At 40.6% G+C, this 13,496-nt stretch overlaps 2 protein-coding genes across 3 annotated transcripts in view; one reads left to right on the top strand and one right to left on the bottom strand.

The window, feature by feature from the left end:
• Positions 1 to 2,804: 2,804 nt before the first annotated feature.
• cox5b2 (cytochrome c oxidase subunit 5B2) lies at positions 2,805 to 3,990 on the top strand. Its single transcript, XM_031879040.1, has 4 exons — positions 2,805 to 2,958; positions 3,444 to 3,514; positions 3,590 to 3,689; positions 3,784 to 3,990. Exons 1-4 carry the CDS (start codon positions 2,859 to 2,861, stop codon positions 3,894 to 3,896), a joined length of 384 nt encoding a protein of 127 aa, XP_031734900.1. The 5' UTR covers positions 2,805 to 2,858; the 3' UTR covers positions 3,897 to 3,990.
• Positions 3,991 to 4,304: 314 nt separating this feature from the next.
• The window catches only part of herc4 (HECT and RLD domain containing E3 ubiquitin protein ligase 4), a 10,853-nt gene continuing 1,661 nt past the window's right edge, over positions 4,305 to 13,496 (bottom strand). The window contains exons 4-24 of one of the 2 annotated variants that reach the window (XM_031879020.1): positions 13,376 to 13,452; positions 13,052 to 13,273; positions 12,864 to 12,955; positions 12,603 to 12,733; positions 12,268 to 12,413; positions 10,677 to 10,753; positions 10,377 to 10,501; positions 10,151 to 10,210; positions 9,398 to 9,509; positions 8,474 to 8,663; positions 8,198 to 8,370; positions 7,964 to 8,083; positions 7,777 to 7,875; positions 7,519 to 7,686; positions 7,019 to 7,162; positions 6,515 to 6,681; positions 6,254 to 6,320; positions 6,092 to 6,174; positions 5,777 to 5,960; positions 5,519 to 5,621; positions 4,305 to 5,327 (exon numbers count right to left, since the gene is read on the bottom strand). In XM_031879020.1, the coding sequence (XP_031734880.1) occupies positions 5,119 to 5,327; positions 5,519 to 5,621; positions 5,777 to 5,960; positions 6,092 to 6,174; positions 6,254 to 6,320; positions 6,515 to 6,681; positions 7,019 to 7,162; positions 7,519 to 7,686; positions 7,777 to 7,875; positions 7,964 to 8,083; positions 8,198 to 8,370; positions 8,474 to 8,663; positions 9,398 to 9,509; positions 10,151 to 10,210; positions 10,377 to 10,501; positions 10,677 to 10,753; positions 12,268 to 12,413; positions 12,603 to 12,733; positions 12,864 to 12,955; positions 13,052 to 13,273; positions 13,376 to 13,452 (2,749 nt within the window). In that variant the 3' untranslated portion in view covers positions 4,305 to 5,118. Of the gene's footprint in view, positions 5,328 to 5,518; positions 5,622 to 5,776; positions 5,961 to 6,091; positions 6,175 to 6,253; positions 6,321 to 6,462; positions 6,682 to 7,018; positions 7,163 to 7,518; positions 7,687 to 7,776; positions 7,876 to 7,963; positions 8,084 to 8,197; positions 8,371 to 8,473; positions 8,664 to 9,397; positions 9,510 to 10,150; positions 10,211 to 10,376; positions 10,502 to 10,676; positions 10,754 to 12,267; positions 12,414 to 12,602; positions 12,734 to 12,863; positions 12,956 to 13,051; positions 13,274 to 13,375; positions 13,453 to 13,496 lie in introns of those variants that run through there. The other variant, XM_031879028.1, reaches the window with a different exon arrangement.

The following is a 13,496-nucleotide window of genomic DNA, read 5'->3' as shown; positions in this document are numbered from 1 at the left end:
TTCGTGTATTTTTACTTCATCTGATTTTAAATGCATGTTAGAAATGATTAAACCTGTTTTCATGAAGTTAAAGCAGGGATGTTCTATATAATAATTGTAACATAACACACACTTGTGGTTTTCTCCAGGCCCTGGTGGACTTCACAGGCTTCCAGATCTACCAGGAGCTGATCCAAGGACCGTCTACAACAGCTGTTCATCAGAGATGCTTCTTCCTCCTCCTCATCCTCCACAATCAGCTCCGAATCCAGCTCTTCTCAAAGCTCAATAAAGTCCATCAATCTCTGCAGAATGTTTAGTAAACTTGTGTTCCTTAGTTGTTGAACCATTTCGAAACGTATGCAATGCAATGACTGAATGTAATATAAAAAGCATAGAATCACTTTCTCAGCACAGACGTTTTTGAATTTAAATCCAAAAACGAGACAGGTAGTACGGAAGTAAGAATATGTCAAAATAAAAGTCAAGGCAATAGAATGAAAACTGTTAGTCTATGATGCAAGCACATACCAGGGTAACATTAGAAGAAAAACGAATAAATATAAATGAATAAGCGTGGGCCGATGCAAGTATGTTAGCAACAGTAGTTGACTACATGCATTTTAATATTAATTTATCCACGTGCACAGCAAGAATATAGTTTTCGATTAGTCTGTGCATTGTTTGATGCAATACAGTTCGTAATATAATTTAATCAAAGTGATTTTTGTGTGCGCAGAGTTGTTGCTGTTAGCACTTTCCACCGTATTGTGCTGCTGCTTGAGTGAACACAGAGCATAGACTGTAAAAGGAGAGGCAGAGTATGTGTTGACCGTTTCTACCAGCAGATAGCAGTATGAGTGTATTTAAACCATAGATTTAGTTATATTTACCGATGTCTGTTAATTATCTAGGTTATTGATACAGATGTATTTAATGAAGGATATTTCATCTCGTATTTGATGTTTATGGTTAATTTGCAATATTGTAAACATCATGTATTTACTTGTTATTTGTATGTCATGAAGAGTGAGCATGTGTAGCTCATGAAGCAATAAATAATGACAATTTAAAAATAAACAGACATTTGGTTCATTCTTATTAAACACTAAGCATCATTTACCTACCTCATTGATTTATTTGTCACACTTAAAATCCTGATTTGAATGGTTAAACAAAAGAGGTCAAAGGGCCAAGATGAGAAGATCTTGTGGTCCAAATAAAATGACTTCAGTTTTATTTCCATTGAGATACAGAGAGTTTGACTCTAAGAATATTCTAAATGTTTTCCTAATCTCACAAGACAAGAGCAACGAATAGTTTAGTAATTGCTTCTCTTTTCTTCTTTGCTATCATGTTACACGTCTTGTGACCCCTCAGATTGATCTCTGGAGCTGTAGGCGGATGCAGACCTTCAGATGTGTTTTTATTTTGAAAATAGTCAGCCTTAAGTTAACACTGATTGTGTTTATTTTAGTTCCACCTCGAAGCCAGATTTTAGGTCAGCTTCTTGAATGCACAGAGGGCCCACAGAATTAGAAACATTTTATTTCAAAGAGAAAGCCATTGTTTACATTCTTATTATAGGGAAGGGGATCCCTAGTTACTTGGCCAGAGAGGGATGCCCAAAAAAGCTGTCCACAAACCTTTTGCCGGAATAAACAAGAGGTAGGCTCACTGACACAAGTGTCACACTTTGGCACCAACCTTTCACAGAGCACAGGACCAGGATGCTGCAGAGAGGGAATTTGCTCTGCAGTGCCCAGATGTGAGTGTACTGCTGCAGCAGTACAATGCTGTCAATAATCTGCCACAATTTTTTAAAGATGGACTCAAATGTCTGATTGATGTTATAACAAGAGATTGTCGCCACTGATGTTTTTTTTCTTTTTTCTCTTGCATCATCATCTACTTGGAGATGAACAGTTAGCGGTATTGTTACATTGTTAACAGTGGTATAAATAATCATTCGAAACTATACAATTCACCTGATTCTAGTAATGGCTTTTAGTTCTTCTTATAAGTGCTGTAGATAAGTGTAAGATTATTGGTTCAATTGACAAATGTCTTGTCGTGGCATTTATGTTGCAGATGGGACGGGGTTGTGTTTTTTTACATTTTAGGGGTAGAAAGGGATTTTTATTTTAAATTTTGATGAGTATATATGTCACTCCGTTACCCTTGAATATAATATGTATAGTTTTATTTGACTAAGTTTTATTTAAAAAAGATAAACTTTCATTTTTAATCTGTTATGGGAAAGGCTGGACCTGTAACATCCACTGTTGCTAGTCTTTCACACGTGTTTACTAAAGAAAATGAAATCTACTCAAACTGAGGATGGATTTAGTCCTCTCTCCGACCACAGAAACTTCACTGATGATAATCATTTTTGGACAGAATAGTGGTGTGTTTTGGAACAGCTCCTGTAAAACAAAGCTGTGATGATTGAAATCATGTGAGCAGATTAACTGCAGACGGAAGAATCAGAAGAATTGAGATACAGCAATACAACTCAGATACAGGAATGCAATCACAATGCAATAACGATAAAACAGACTATCAAAACGTACACGGACCTCCCAGGGTCATCTGTCTGATTCCCTTGCTTGTTTTGTTGCAAAGTATATACTCGTCCCGTCCAAACATTGCTCGTCTGAGCCGCTGGTAGGACCCTATTCAGAGCAGGCCGATGCTGAGCTATGATTGGTCAGTATGCGTTCGCGGAGCGGGGCTTATCGAAGGGTCAATTTCATTGGTTAGCACAGCCATATTTGCTGCTCCTATTGGTCCGACTATCTGTCACTCAGACGGTCGTCGGGGTCATTTCAGTCCATGCGACTGTTGCTTCAGGTCAGTCCACCTGCAGTGTGTCAAGAATGGCGGGACGTGTACTTCTCCGAGTCTGTACAACAACAGTGCAGCTGAGGAGCAATGTGGTGGCTCGACCGTTACACCGCGCTATGGCCACAGCTAAAGGTAGGAGTCTGTTTATTACTGACGACATTAAGATATATATATATATATATATATATATATATATATATATATATACATATATATACAGTATATAGTAGGACGGCAGCTCGCTGTCACTGCTGATTTATAATGTAGAGAAGAAAATGACGTTGAATTTCAACACAATTTATTCGCAGCAATGAAATGTATTTGTGGTCACTGTATGTGCAGTGGGACTGCTATGTCACTATATGTTCCGCCCTAATGTGACTACTGCGTTTGAATCAAACAATGAAGGTCATTTGGACTTTAACTCGAGGACAGGCCTTTGATAGACACACCCTTTCTGGTCAGATGCCAGTATCCTGATATGGGACAGGGGCACAGGCTGGTGTGGGTGGCGAGAGAGTGCCGACGTGCAGTTTTACTGACTTTCAAGTAACGTTAGACATACAGCCCAACTGTAGTTTGATGTTAACCCATCCCATGTATGTTTTATTTGTCAGGAGTACCAACCGATGAAGAACAGGCGACTGGACTAGAGCGACGTGCTCTGCAGGCCCTCAAACGGGGAAAGGTTGGCTACCTTACACACAAGTGTACTGTGCTTAAATCTTAAAATGTACTAATTTTCTTTAAATTCACAATACAGGATCCCTACAGTATGCTGAAGCCCAAGGAGTATGCTGGCACAAAGGCGGAGCCTCACATTGTGCCATGCATTGGAACCAAGAGACTGGTGGGCTGTCTTTGTAAGTGATGTACATTAAAGACAAAGTCCAGTGATCTGTATGAATGCAATGTGTACATTACAAACCAGGTGATCCGTGATGTAATTCTCTGCAGGTGAGGAAGACAACACAGCTATTGTGTGGTTCTGGCTCCATGAGGGAGATGCTCAGCGCTGTCCTTCCTGTGGTTCCCACTATAAACTGGTCCACCATGAGTTGCCCCATTGAAACTAAATTCAACGCAAGCGCTGTACAAACATACACAGATACAAACAGGACAACACAGACGTCCATATTTGCCTCCTTCATGGCCATATACTGCAATGTATGCGTGTCATTTATCATTAAAATGTAAACTTGAACTGAACTGTAGTGATACAAATCTGTTGTCAGGTTTTTAAATCGGGGAACTTATCCATGGTGCTGTGACAAAGGGCGAATTCAATTATTTAAGCTAAACTGGACTACTTTTAGTACTAATCTCATTGACATGTCATTCAATGGAACGCTGGAAATACTTAAATATCAGTGATCATGTTAATACATTTTTAGCCAGAATTCCCAAAGCTATAATGTTGCAATACACCTGTAATCCAGGAGACTATACTTAAAAATAACTTCAACAACAAGACAGTATTTTATCCCCAAAGTAACTCGCATGTCTTTCAGTGGCTGTACTTTGTTTTTATTTGTGGATCGTTTAAGGCTGACAGCCAAGAAAATCCACTCAGGATCTAAAAGCAAACGGTTCACACTGCTCTCAATCAAATGTCACAACAGAACTTATGTCAAACATAAAGGGAGTTAGTGTACATTGTCTGGGTTCAAACGTGTAATACACAGGGGACGGACACAACATCATAATCTCCTGTAAAATACATGACTCACTGCAGTAGCCATGCAGCAACTACTACCGCAGTGGAGCTTAAAATGTTCCATTTTTATTGAGACCCGGTCAGAGAAGTGTTGATTTAAAATCTGGTCATTTTGAGGCCACAATAGACATGATGGAAACATCTCACTATTGCATTACATGATAAGCTTCAGAAAGGTAGTGCTACTGCATGCCATTCTATTTTACAGGTGTTAAGTGTTGCTGTATGCATACCCTGTACTCTCTATACCAGTAGTTTGCCTTATCATACTCATCATATTCCAAACAAGAATATATCTACAAGAGCAATATCAAATGTCAATCGACTTGGAATAGAGCATCAAATACTGTGACAGCATGGGGGGAAAAAAAAAAGAAGCTGGGAAATCAAAGTCAAGATTACCTGCGACAGTCTAGACATCAGACTCTTAATCAGTTTTAGTGCCATGCGGCCTCCTCTTTCCACCCAGTGTCCAATTCTTACAGCAGAATTCAGGCTCCGAAAAATGAAAACATTTGGGAATGCGGTCGCCCTCAACAGTCTGGACATGGAGTTATAGGCATTTCTGTGTTCCATCAGGCAAGATTAAAGCCTTGATTGTGATCTATAGCCTGTAGAAGCTTCTCACGGAGTGTTTCCAGACTCCTGTACTTGGGTAGGTCCAGCAGGTTGAAGCAGGTGTGGGCCACAGGTAAGTATTGCTCCCCTCCCCTGGTGGGCTGGATCACCAGCTTCAGGCTTTTCATGCCCAAAATGGGTATGCGGTCACTTCCTGTGAGGAACACTGTTGAGGCAAGAGACGGTTCACATTTCCAGCTGTATTTCACAGTACAAGACAACCGAAATACACTTGAATAATCATTTTAAAATTGCATTATTAAGGTGGATTAGTTTCCAACAAAACACATGAGTAAACTCAGGTTGCCAAAACCGCAGCTTCTGTGATATTTTCGATAAATGGTGGGCAGCACTTACAGAGAAATTGCTTTTTCTTCTCTAAAGGAAGACCGTGGAACACCTCCCAGAAGAGCCTGATGGTGGGATGGTCCGCCCAGTACTCCCCTTTGTATTCAGTACTCTGAAGGGTGAGATACAAGTTATTGTAACTATTTAAAATAACAACTGACCAGTTTTGTAATACTCAATGTATGTTTCAAATTCATCAAATTATCCACTTTCAAAAGATTACATTACAAAGTCCACAAAATGAGTTATGATAATATGAAACAAGACCTTTTCGAGCTCCGTCCAGTCATAGTTGGTGTTGCCAATGACCATGGCTTGCAGTTCATTTGGCTGGAACAGCTCTAGAACTTTTCCACCGCACACCTTGTGGAAGCCAGCGTAGAAGCACTCAAACAACGGGGCCACTGATGTGTTGAACAAATAGTCTACGTATGCGTAGACAAAGTCCTGCCTACAGGGGGGGGAACGTTACATGTAAAATAAAGTGGCATAACAACAATATGGCTAGATTTCTAAAACAGAAAGTAATGCAAATAATAAAATATCTGCTACAGGTTATCAGGACAATCGAGACAATTGTACCTGTTTGATTTATTGACCGTGATGTCTTCGCCGTTCCGTACTAGTTCCAAGACCTCCGTGGCACCATAGTTCTCCTCTGTGATCTGAAAATGTAGGCAGTGTTCGGAAATCACAACTATTTATGTTACACGTGACGAGACTGCTGTTCGTCAATCATCTTACTGTGAAGTTCAAGCAGAAGGTTTCATCTAGGTCGTCCTCTGTGTAGTCCAGTAAGTGCTGCAGACTCCTAGTTTATGAGGACACAGAAATAGACACATTTTACAGTATTTTCTTAAACAGACATTAGGTGAACTCTTTCAATCAACACTCTGTGTGGTAATATAATTGCAACATTGGATTCAGTTAATAAGTTACCATGGTAAACTGACATTCTTAAAACATGTTAAATGGGAACCTCAGATGACTGTTCCTTGATCTGACCTTCCCACATCTGGCATTAGCTCTTTCAGGTCATCTAGTGTTGGCTTCCTCTTCAGGAGCTTCTTGTACAGGGCCACGGGGAAGTTGAGTTCCACTATCGTGAGATTGTAGATGGCCAGACCACAGATCACCCCGATGAGGTTGAACAAGTCAATGTCCTCAAAGGTCTGTAAAGGATCGTCACACCTTTTGTTAGAGGGCATACTCAATGTGTCTCATACATTCAGTTATATACAGGTAAACAAAAATAGGTATGCATTAAAAAAAAAACTATGCCTATACGTTGTGCGTCCCTCCAATTATTTAGCTACTAAATGTAATAGCAAATGCATATTATCAAGTACTAACAAAACAACAAGCGTAACGACTGTAAACAGGATTTGGAATGTACCAATTTATAATACGAGAACTACTTCAGTGTCTCTACTATCACACACGCACTTTAATACAGCTAGGGATATTTCGGCTGCATGAGCATACAAAGGTTATTAATACAGGAAGTACCTTGTTTGAAAACCAGATGAGCCTGGAGTCCTCGTGGTAACGAAACATCCCGTATTTTGGATCCAGCAGCTCTTTCATTATCAGGAGGAAGAACTCCTTTCTCACGCCTCCTGCATCGACTGCCTCTTCTCCCACGAAGATCACCTGCCATGAATGTCCCAAACATTAGAGCAACAGCAGTACCTTTTGGTAGCCCAATCCTCCACCAACTCCCAGTTAAATGCTCCACTATGTTCACCAGCTAGTTGCTAACTTTCTCTGTTTGCTGGATGGTGCTGGGCGGGTCGTGTACAATGGGTTTTAGAGCTTGCTTTTTCACTGGAAACAGCTGCCTGCTGCCATCATACCAAACCAAAACAACAAGCTGAAAGACGCTGAAGCACTGAGGGAAACTACAGAGCAATTTTCTACGGGTTCGTCACTATGAGCAACACCTTTCACATACACTTCAATCATTTGCTCCACTGTTAATGGACAATCTCGATTATAGCAGCTTTTACCTTGAGTGGTTTCTTGTAGTCAACATTCTTTGACTTCCTGAGGACTTCCATGGTGTCTCCAACAATATTTTCTCTCCGAACGATGAGGATGAGGCACGGGTTGACAGACTCAACCGCTGGCAGGAACATCGAACTGAAGTTTTGCATCTGTGCCTGGTCCACTGCCATCTATCGATATAACAAGGGGATGGTGCATGATTGAAAAACATTTATACTTTTCAAAGATTCAACAGTGCAGTGGATTCAGCTCCTTATTACCTGCATCTGTATGACAGCATCAGTCTGTAGCAGTGTGGTCTTTGCTTGGGCATCAAACACAAAGGGATACCTGCAGAGAGTCACCACACCATCATGACCCTGGGGATAAAGGGGGCAGGAACAAATGGTTCATACAAATGCCTAAACACAGACGAATGTAATTAGGTGACATCAGCAGTAGACTCACCAATGGGTACATCTGCCTCTGAATCCATGTGACGTAGTCATTCCTGATGTCTATCAGGTCATCCAACTCATGGATGTAGAATTTATCGTACTGAATGATGTGTCCTGCTCTCTCACTCACCTGAAACCACAGACAAATGTTTGTAATCAACACTTCTTCCAGGTACTGTAGGATGTAAATGCGACAGCTGTTGTAACACAGATCCATGCGTTTATTTTTTTTGTCATTTCTCACCATGTGCAGGATCTCCAGGAGTCGGAGGGACGTGTCCAGGAAACAGGTGAAAATTCTCTGCTCTACCGAAGGAATGCCCATCTTGTGCATCTGAAGCAGATACACCACCACTTCCTTGTACAACTCAACCAGCCGCTGGAAGACTGGGGGCTCAAATGTAGACCACCAGTTTCCTGGCGCAAATACAAGAACAAACATGTTGTGAAGACAATATGACTAGCAGAAATTGTTGGATCATGTGTGGCATGAAGCATAAAAACACATTCTTCATCCTACCTAGGACCTTCAGTGGAGCCTCTTTCAGACTGAGGAGGGATTTGGCGAACGGGATCGCGATGGTCACGTAATTATTTCGGTCCCCGAAGAGAGGGCATTCTGGAAGAGTGAGGTAGACTCTCAGGGCTTCAATGTCTGGAGGAGAGTTGCTTAGTTTGGGTATTAGGTTCTTTTCCAGACTGGCAGCAATCTGAGGGAGACAGATTAAAGCATAAAGGTGCGTTATGATTAATGCAATCTTGGAACCCATTAGCTATCGGTCTGACGACAGATACGCCTCTGGGGGCAAGGGGCTCATTTTCTGGTGTTTTGGTGTAGTCAGCAGATATCCGGGCCAAGACTTCCTTTTCCGTGCGCTGCTATTTGTGCAGCGTCCGATTGGCAACTGGTTTTGAATTTAAGAAACAACGTGTACGTCCGTATTATTTTACAAGAAGCTCATTTTAAAACAATAAAAAGCAAAATCCCTGTCAGACAATAGCCAGTGGGTTCCCAGATTGCATTTCGGCCTCTTTTGATCTTCACATGGATTGTTTACCTGCATTAAACCAAATACTGCTCAAACGTGATTGGTCAATACTACTCGAACAATAAACGTAAACCATCTTGTCCTTTTGGTTGGAATCTGGTTGTAGAGTTTATGATTAATGTGATAACCTCTAATTGATTAATGTCCTGACTCAATGCTTCTATCATAAACACTGTTTATGAAAGTGTTCAGGTGTGCAACGATGACATACTCAGGGGATGCAGGGTGCTAATGGCCGAGTCGGACTTGATCCGACTCGGCCAGTGCAGGTGGAATGCCGTTATGTACGTTTACAGCAAGTATCAGTACAGTGCAATATTAGTACAATTAATAAACTAGTGGAAAACCAGCGACGCGGATGCACCAACAACGGGATATTTCTAGAGACCACTGACCTGCTGAGTGATCTCATGGTGATCTTGTCGGATCACTCTGTGCAGCAGGACGCGAGCCATGTTCACATCCACCCCTGAACATTTACTGCTGGTGCTGTAGTGATCTGGATGACTGTGTAAGAGAGACAGATCTATTGGTATCGGTAGCTGTACAAAAAGTCAAATACCCCACTCACTTACAAGAGGGAGACTGAATATTAGAAACATAATGTTAACGTACAGGAGGACACCAAACCATAGAGTTGAATCAACACTGTAAATTAAGAAGATAGATAATACATATAATATAAATAAGAATGGATGAATCACAGGACTATCGTACTGGACTGCATTACATCGGGTACATAAGACCTCGTAACTTAGCGTGGCTCTGGCAGCAGCCATCTCCCAGCTGTTAGCAAACTGGCTAGCACAAAGTCAGAACACACTTTCAATGAGCATTTATCATTTTTCAATGAAATTATTTATCGAGATATCTTGACACAATATTTCGTCATCTAAATTGATAATGACGAGCACATACCAACTCAAATGAAATGAGCACAGCCCAACATGGGAGTAGGTCTGATGCTTCTAGGCTGCTAACATGTGCTACGGACCTTTTTTCAATTTAGACATACAGTATATCAGTTGTAAATAGTATCTGAATAAGAAAGATTAAACACTTGAAGACAAAAGCATTGGATTTGATAATAATTAAGACGTTTAGACCAGACTGTAGAAAAAGCACTTTGTCTAAAAAAAGGGGATTACCTCATTGACAGAAAGGATCCATTGAGGCAGCTCGCTGAGGAGAACACAAGCTCAATCTCACTAAAGGAATCATAGAAGAAAAGTAAGTTAGTGTGACAACTTTTCACAAGAAAATCTCCATAAATAACTGACAGAATCATGACAACTTGTAAAAACATATCTACAATGAACTTAAAGTAACGGTGACATGTGGTCAGCCCAGGTTCTTGTGAGGAGAGGACCTTACTTTGAGATTTCTAGTGGGAGTCTTCCTGGTGAGTAGTTACACCACTTGTGTATGATATCCTCATTCAAGGTGCAAATCTTTCTGTGGGGATCTTGTATCCTCGCATCATCCATGTTCTGGAGTTTCTACGAAAAAAAAGGGGGTAGAAGTTACAAGACCAACATATTCCCTAGAATGGTTGTTCAAAAAAAGAAAAAAGTCCCAAGTATCAAATCCGGGGGCAGAGAAATACTGTTATCACATGTTAAGAGACACACTTCTTGAAATGTATCCAAAAGATTTGTTTGCATGAGAACTTACATTGGAAGTGCAATAATGAGCAAAGCTCTGGTCTCCTCCGGCATGAATCCTCTTGACATAACAGCACGGCTCAGAGTCTGCAATGTTGAGCAAGAAATAAATGTATGGATAGATGAGGAGGTTGGGATGACCTATGTCTAAATATATGGTTACAGAGTTGCGCGCATATATATATATATATATATATATATATATATATATATATTAGTGCTGGGCAAGTTAATTTCAAGTTAATTTCGCGTTAACGCATTCATTAATTAACGCCGACAATTATTTTGTCGCGCGTTAACGCATTTTTAAAATTTATTATAATTATTTTTTTTTTTTAGAAAGACAAGAGACAATACATAGACATAACAACAAGAGGATGACAAGAACAGTGGGATAAAAGCCAGCAAACATCCTATAGTCAGACTATCATGTATAGTCAGACTATCATGTTTACGTTTTCACGTTCACGTTTTGTATTAGAGATATGATGTCCCTTCAGGGTTGCCGTAGAGAAAAGGCGACTTCCGCTTCTGGTCGGGGGGCAGAAATAAAGAGAAGCTGCACCAGCTGTTGCAGCCTAGTGGACATCGCTGCGGTAAAGTCAGCAGACACTCAGATCTCTGTTGTCAACTCAGCAGACACTTACATTTTAGTGCACCTATATGCTGAAATTCACGGTAAACGCATTTAAACGGCACAGATCGGGAGCGAGCGAAGGACTTTGAAAGTTAGCGGAAACATTAACGTGAGACAACATCCGGTTTCTTCAGACGAACATCCGGTTTTCAGAATAAGATTCCAACAAAGTATGAATTATATTCACATTAAGTATAAAACATGCTACCTGCATCTCGTGAACCAAATGTTATTGCCCTTTTGTTCATACAGCAGTACTTTTAAAATAAAAGTGCGCAATACACTACTTTTGAATTCATTATTGAACTTTGCCATAACAATGCGATTAATTGCAAAAAATCCATGCGATTAATCGCATGGACAAAGAGAGAGCGTAGAAATACAACATCTTAAGGATCCTTCATATTTGTGATATTAACATGAATTGAAATGTGTTGCTACAGCTACAGATCCCACTGAGAATCAACAACCAATCCTGTAGCTTTGTGCAGCTTTGGGATCCTTGTTTTGTTGTCCAGTCTATATGGTTGAGTGTCTGTGTCTCACCTGTCTACAGACATGGGCTGACAATACAATACATGATCTGCCTGAACAGAGCGAATAAACTAAATGAGTGGCTGACGAAGAAAGTCGTCTAGTGAATCAAACCAGGAGTAAAATAAAACTTTTCTGTCACAAGAGCTTTATAAGCTAGTTAGTATAATACAGTCAGGGCCATAATTATAATGTCATGTTTTTGTTGTATCCATTAAATTAAAGCTGAAAGACTACAATCAACCACTTATTAACTGCCTCATTTCAAACCCATTTGAGTCGTGTACAGAGGCAAAAATGTTTAATTGCGTCACAGTCCAAATACTTTTGGCCCCGACTGTAAATTCTTTGCTGATGTGAGTTTTGTTGTTTCGATCTGCCTTTCACTCCTCAGAAAATACTCAATGCAGCTGTATTTACAGCGTCTCACCTGTATCCTTGGAGGCCCCCCAGGGGCCTTTGATAGTGGCAGGGCTTTTTCTGTTGCAAGTGGAGCGAATACCAAGCTGCCCGTTACCAGCAAGCCCAAACGAGTCCATCTTTCCACAGGAGGGTGTGAACGCCAGGGTGTGCTGCCTTTTAATTGCACAGTGATTTGAAAAATGTTTAGTTCTTTTATGTCATTTCAATGAAATTCAATTATACCCATTTTCCTTTCACACTAATTACTCAATATTACAGTATGTACATTGATGTCAATACACAAAAGTATATGAATTCCATGTTTAAAATAAAATGGGTAAAAATATACATCATCAATTTTACCTTCCACATGAAATCTGCGTGACTACATTTCCCATGAGCTCAAACACTTTCCTGGGGTTGATTTCGTGGTTTGTGGAGTTGTGTCCAAGTTGTCCGTATCCTCCTGCTCCAAATGTGAACACACCTCCTTCCTGTAAAAACCATAAACAATTTGTTCCTGTTCCTACCGAGAACAAGAGTACGGCAAGGCCAAAATGTTCACAGACAGCACAACACATACCACTGCAGGTTTATCAAATCACCAAAAATGCTATAACTTAACTTGGTGAGTGCTGCTGTGTGATCTTCTCCACAGGAGATGTAAATCACTCTCTGTGATCTAAGGGACTTCAGCAGGGCTGGGAAAAAACGATCTGAAACAGACCTTCTGACAGTTAGTCTGACTTGAGGGCTTGAATGCTCATAAGTAGTAGTAGGAGTAGTAGTAGTTTAGGGTTTTGACCACCCACCATTGCAGTCATTGAGACCCAGCTGACCAAACTTGTTGCGCCCCCAACCGAACACTGCTCCTGAGAGAGTGAGAGCAAAGCTGTGAGCACCACCTGCTGATATCTGAGCAAAAGGAATGCCCTGCAGAGACTGAATCATCTGGGGCGCGGAAATGCTCTGTCCATTCATTCCTAGCCCAAGTTGTCCGTATCGATTCTGGCCCCAGGAGAAGACTTGGCCCCCTATGACAAGAAATAAACACAACATAGAATGTCTAAATATGTTAGAAAATAAAATAAGCTGAATGAATAAATGTGCATTTTGTGGGTACAAACCATCCTCACCTCTTGAAAGTGCATGGGAATGCCAATACCCACAGGCTACCTGAGCAATTTGTACATCTGACAAACTCTTGATATTTCTGGGGGAAAAAATAGCATTGCGTGTTTTTCTATTTTTTTTTTT

The sequence above is a fragment of the Anarrhichthys ocellatus genome, unplaced genomic scaffold, assembly GCF_004355925.1.
Source record: "Anarrhichthys ocellatus isolate YVR2014 unplaced genomic scaffold, GSC_Weel_1.0 scaffold3, whole genome shotgun sequence".
NCBI classification, from domain to species: Eukaryota; Metazoa; Chordata; class Actinopteri; order Perciformes; family Anarhichadidae; genus Anarrhichthys; species Anarrhichthys ocellatus.
The sequence above is the reverse complement of the archived record's forward strand: the minus strand, read 5'-3'. Positions and strand labels throughout refer to the sequence as shown.

Excerpts from the sequence above, each read along its gene's own strand:
- cox5b2 (XM_031879040.1), top strand. The coding sequence starts at position 2,859 with ATGGCGGGACGTGTACTTCTCCGAGTCTGTACAACAACAGTGCAGCTG. Across the intron at positions 2,959-3,443 it reads CGCTATGGCCACAGCTAAAG|GAGTACCAACCGATGAAGAA; the intron begins GTAGGAGTCTGT and ends TTTATTTGTCAG. Across the intron at positions 3,690-3,783 it reads GAGACTGGTGGGCTGTCTTT|GTGAGGAAGACAACACAGCT; the intron begins GTAAGTGATGTA and ends AATTCTCTGCAG.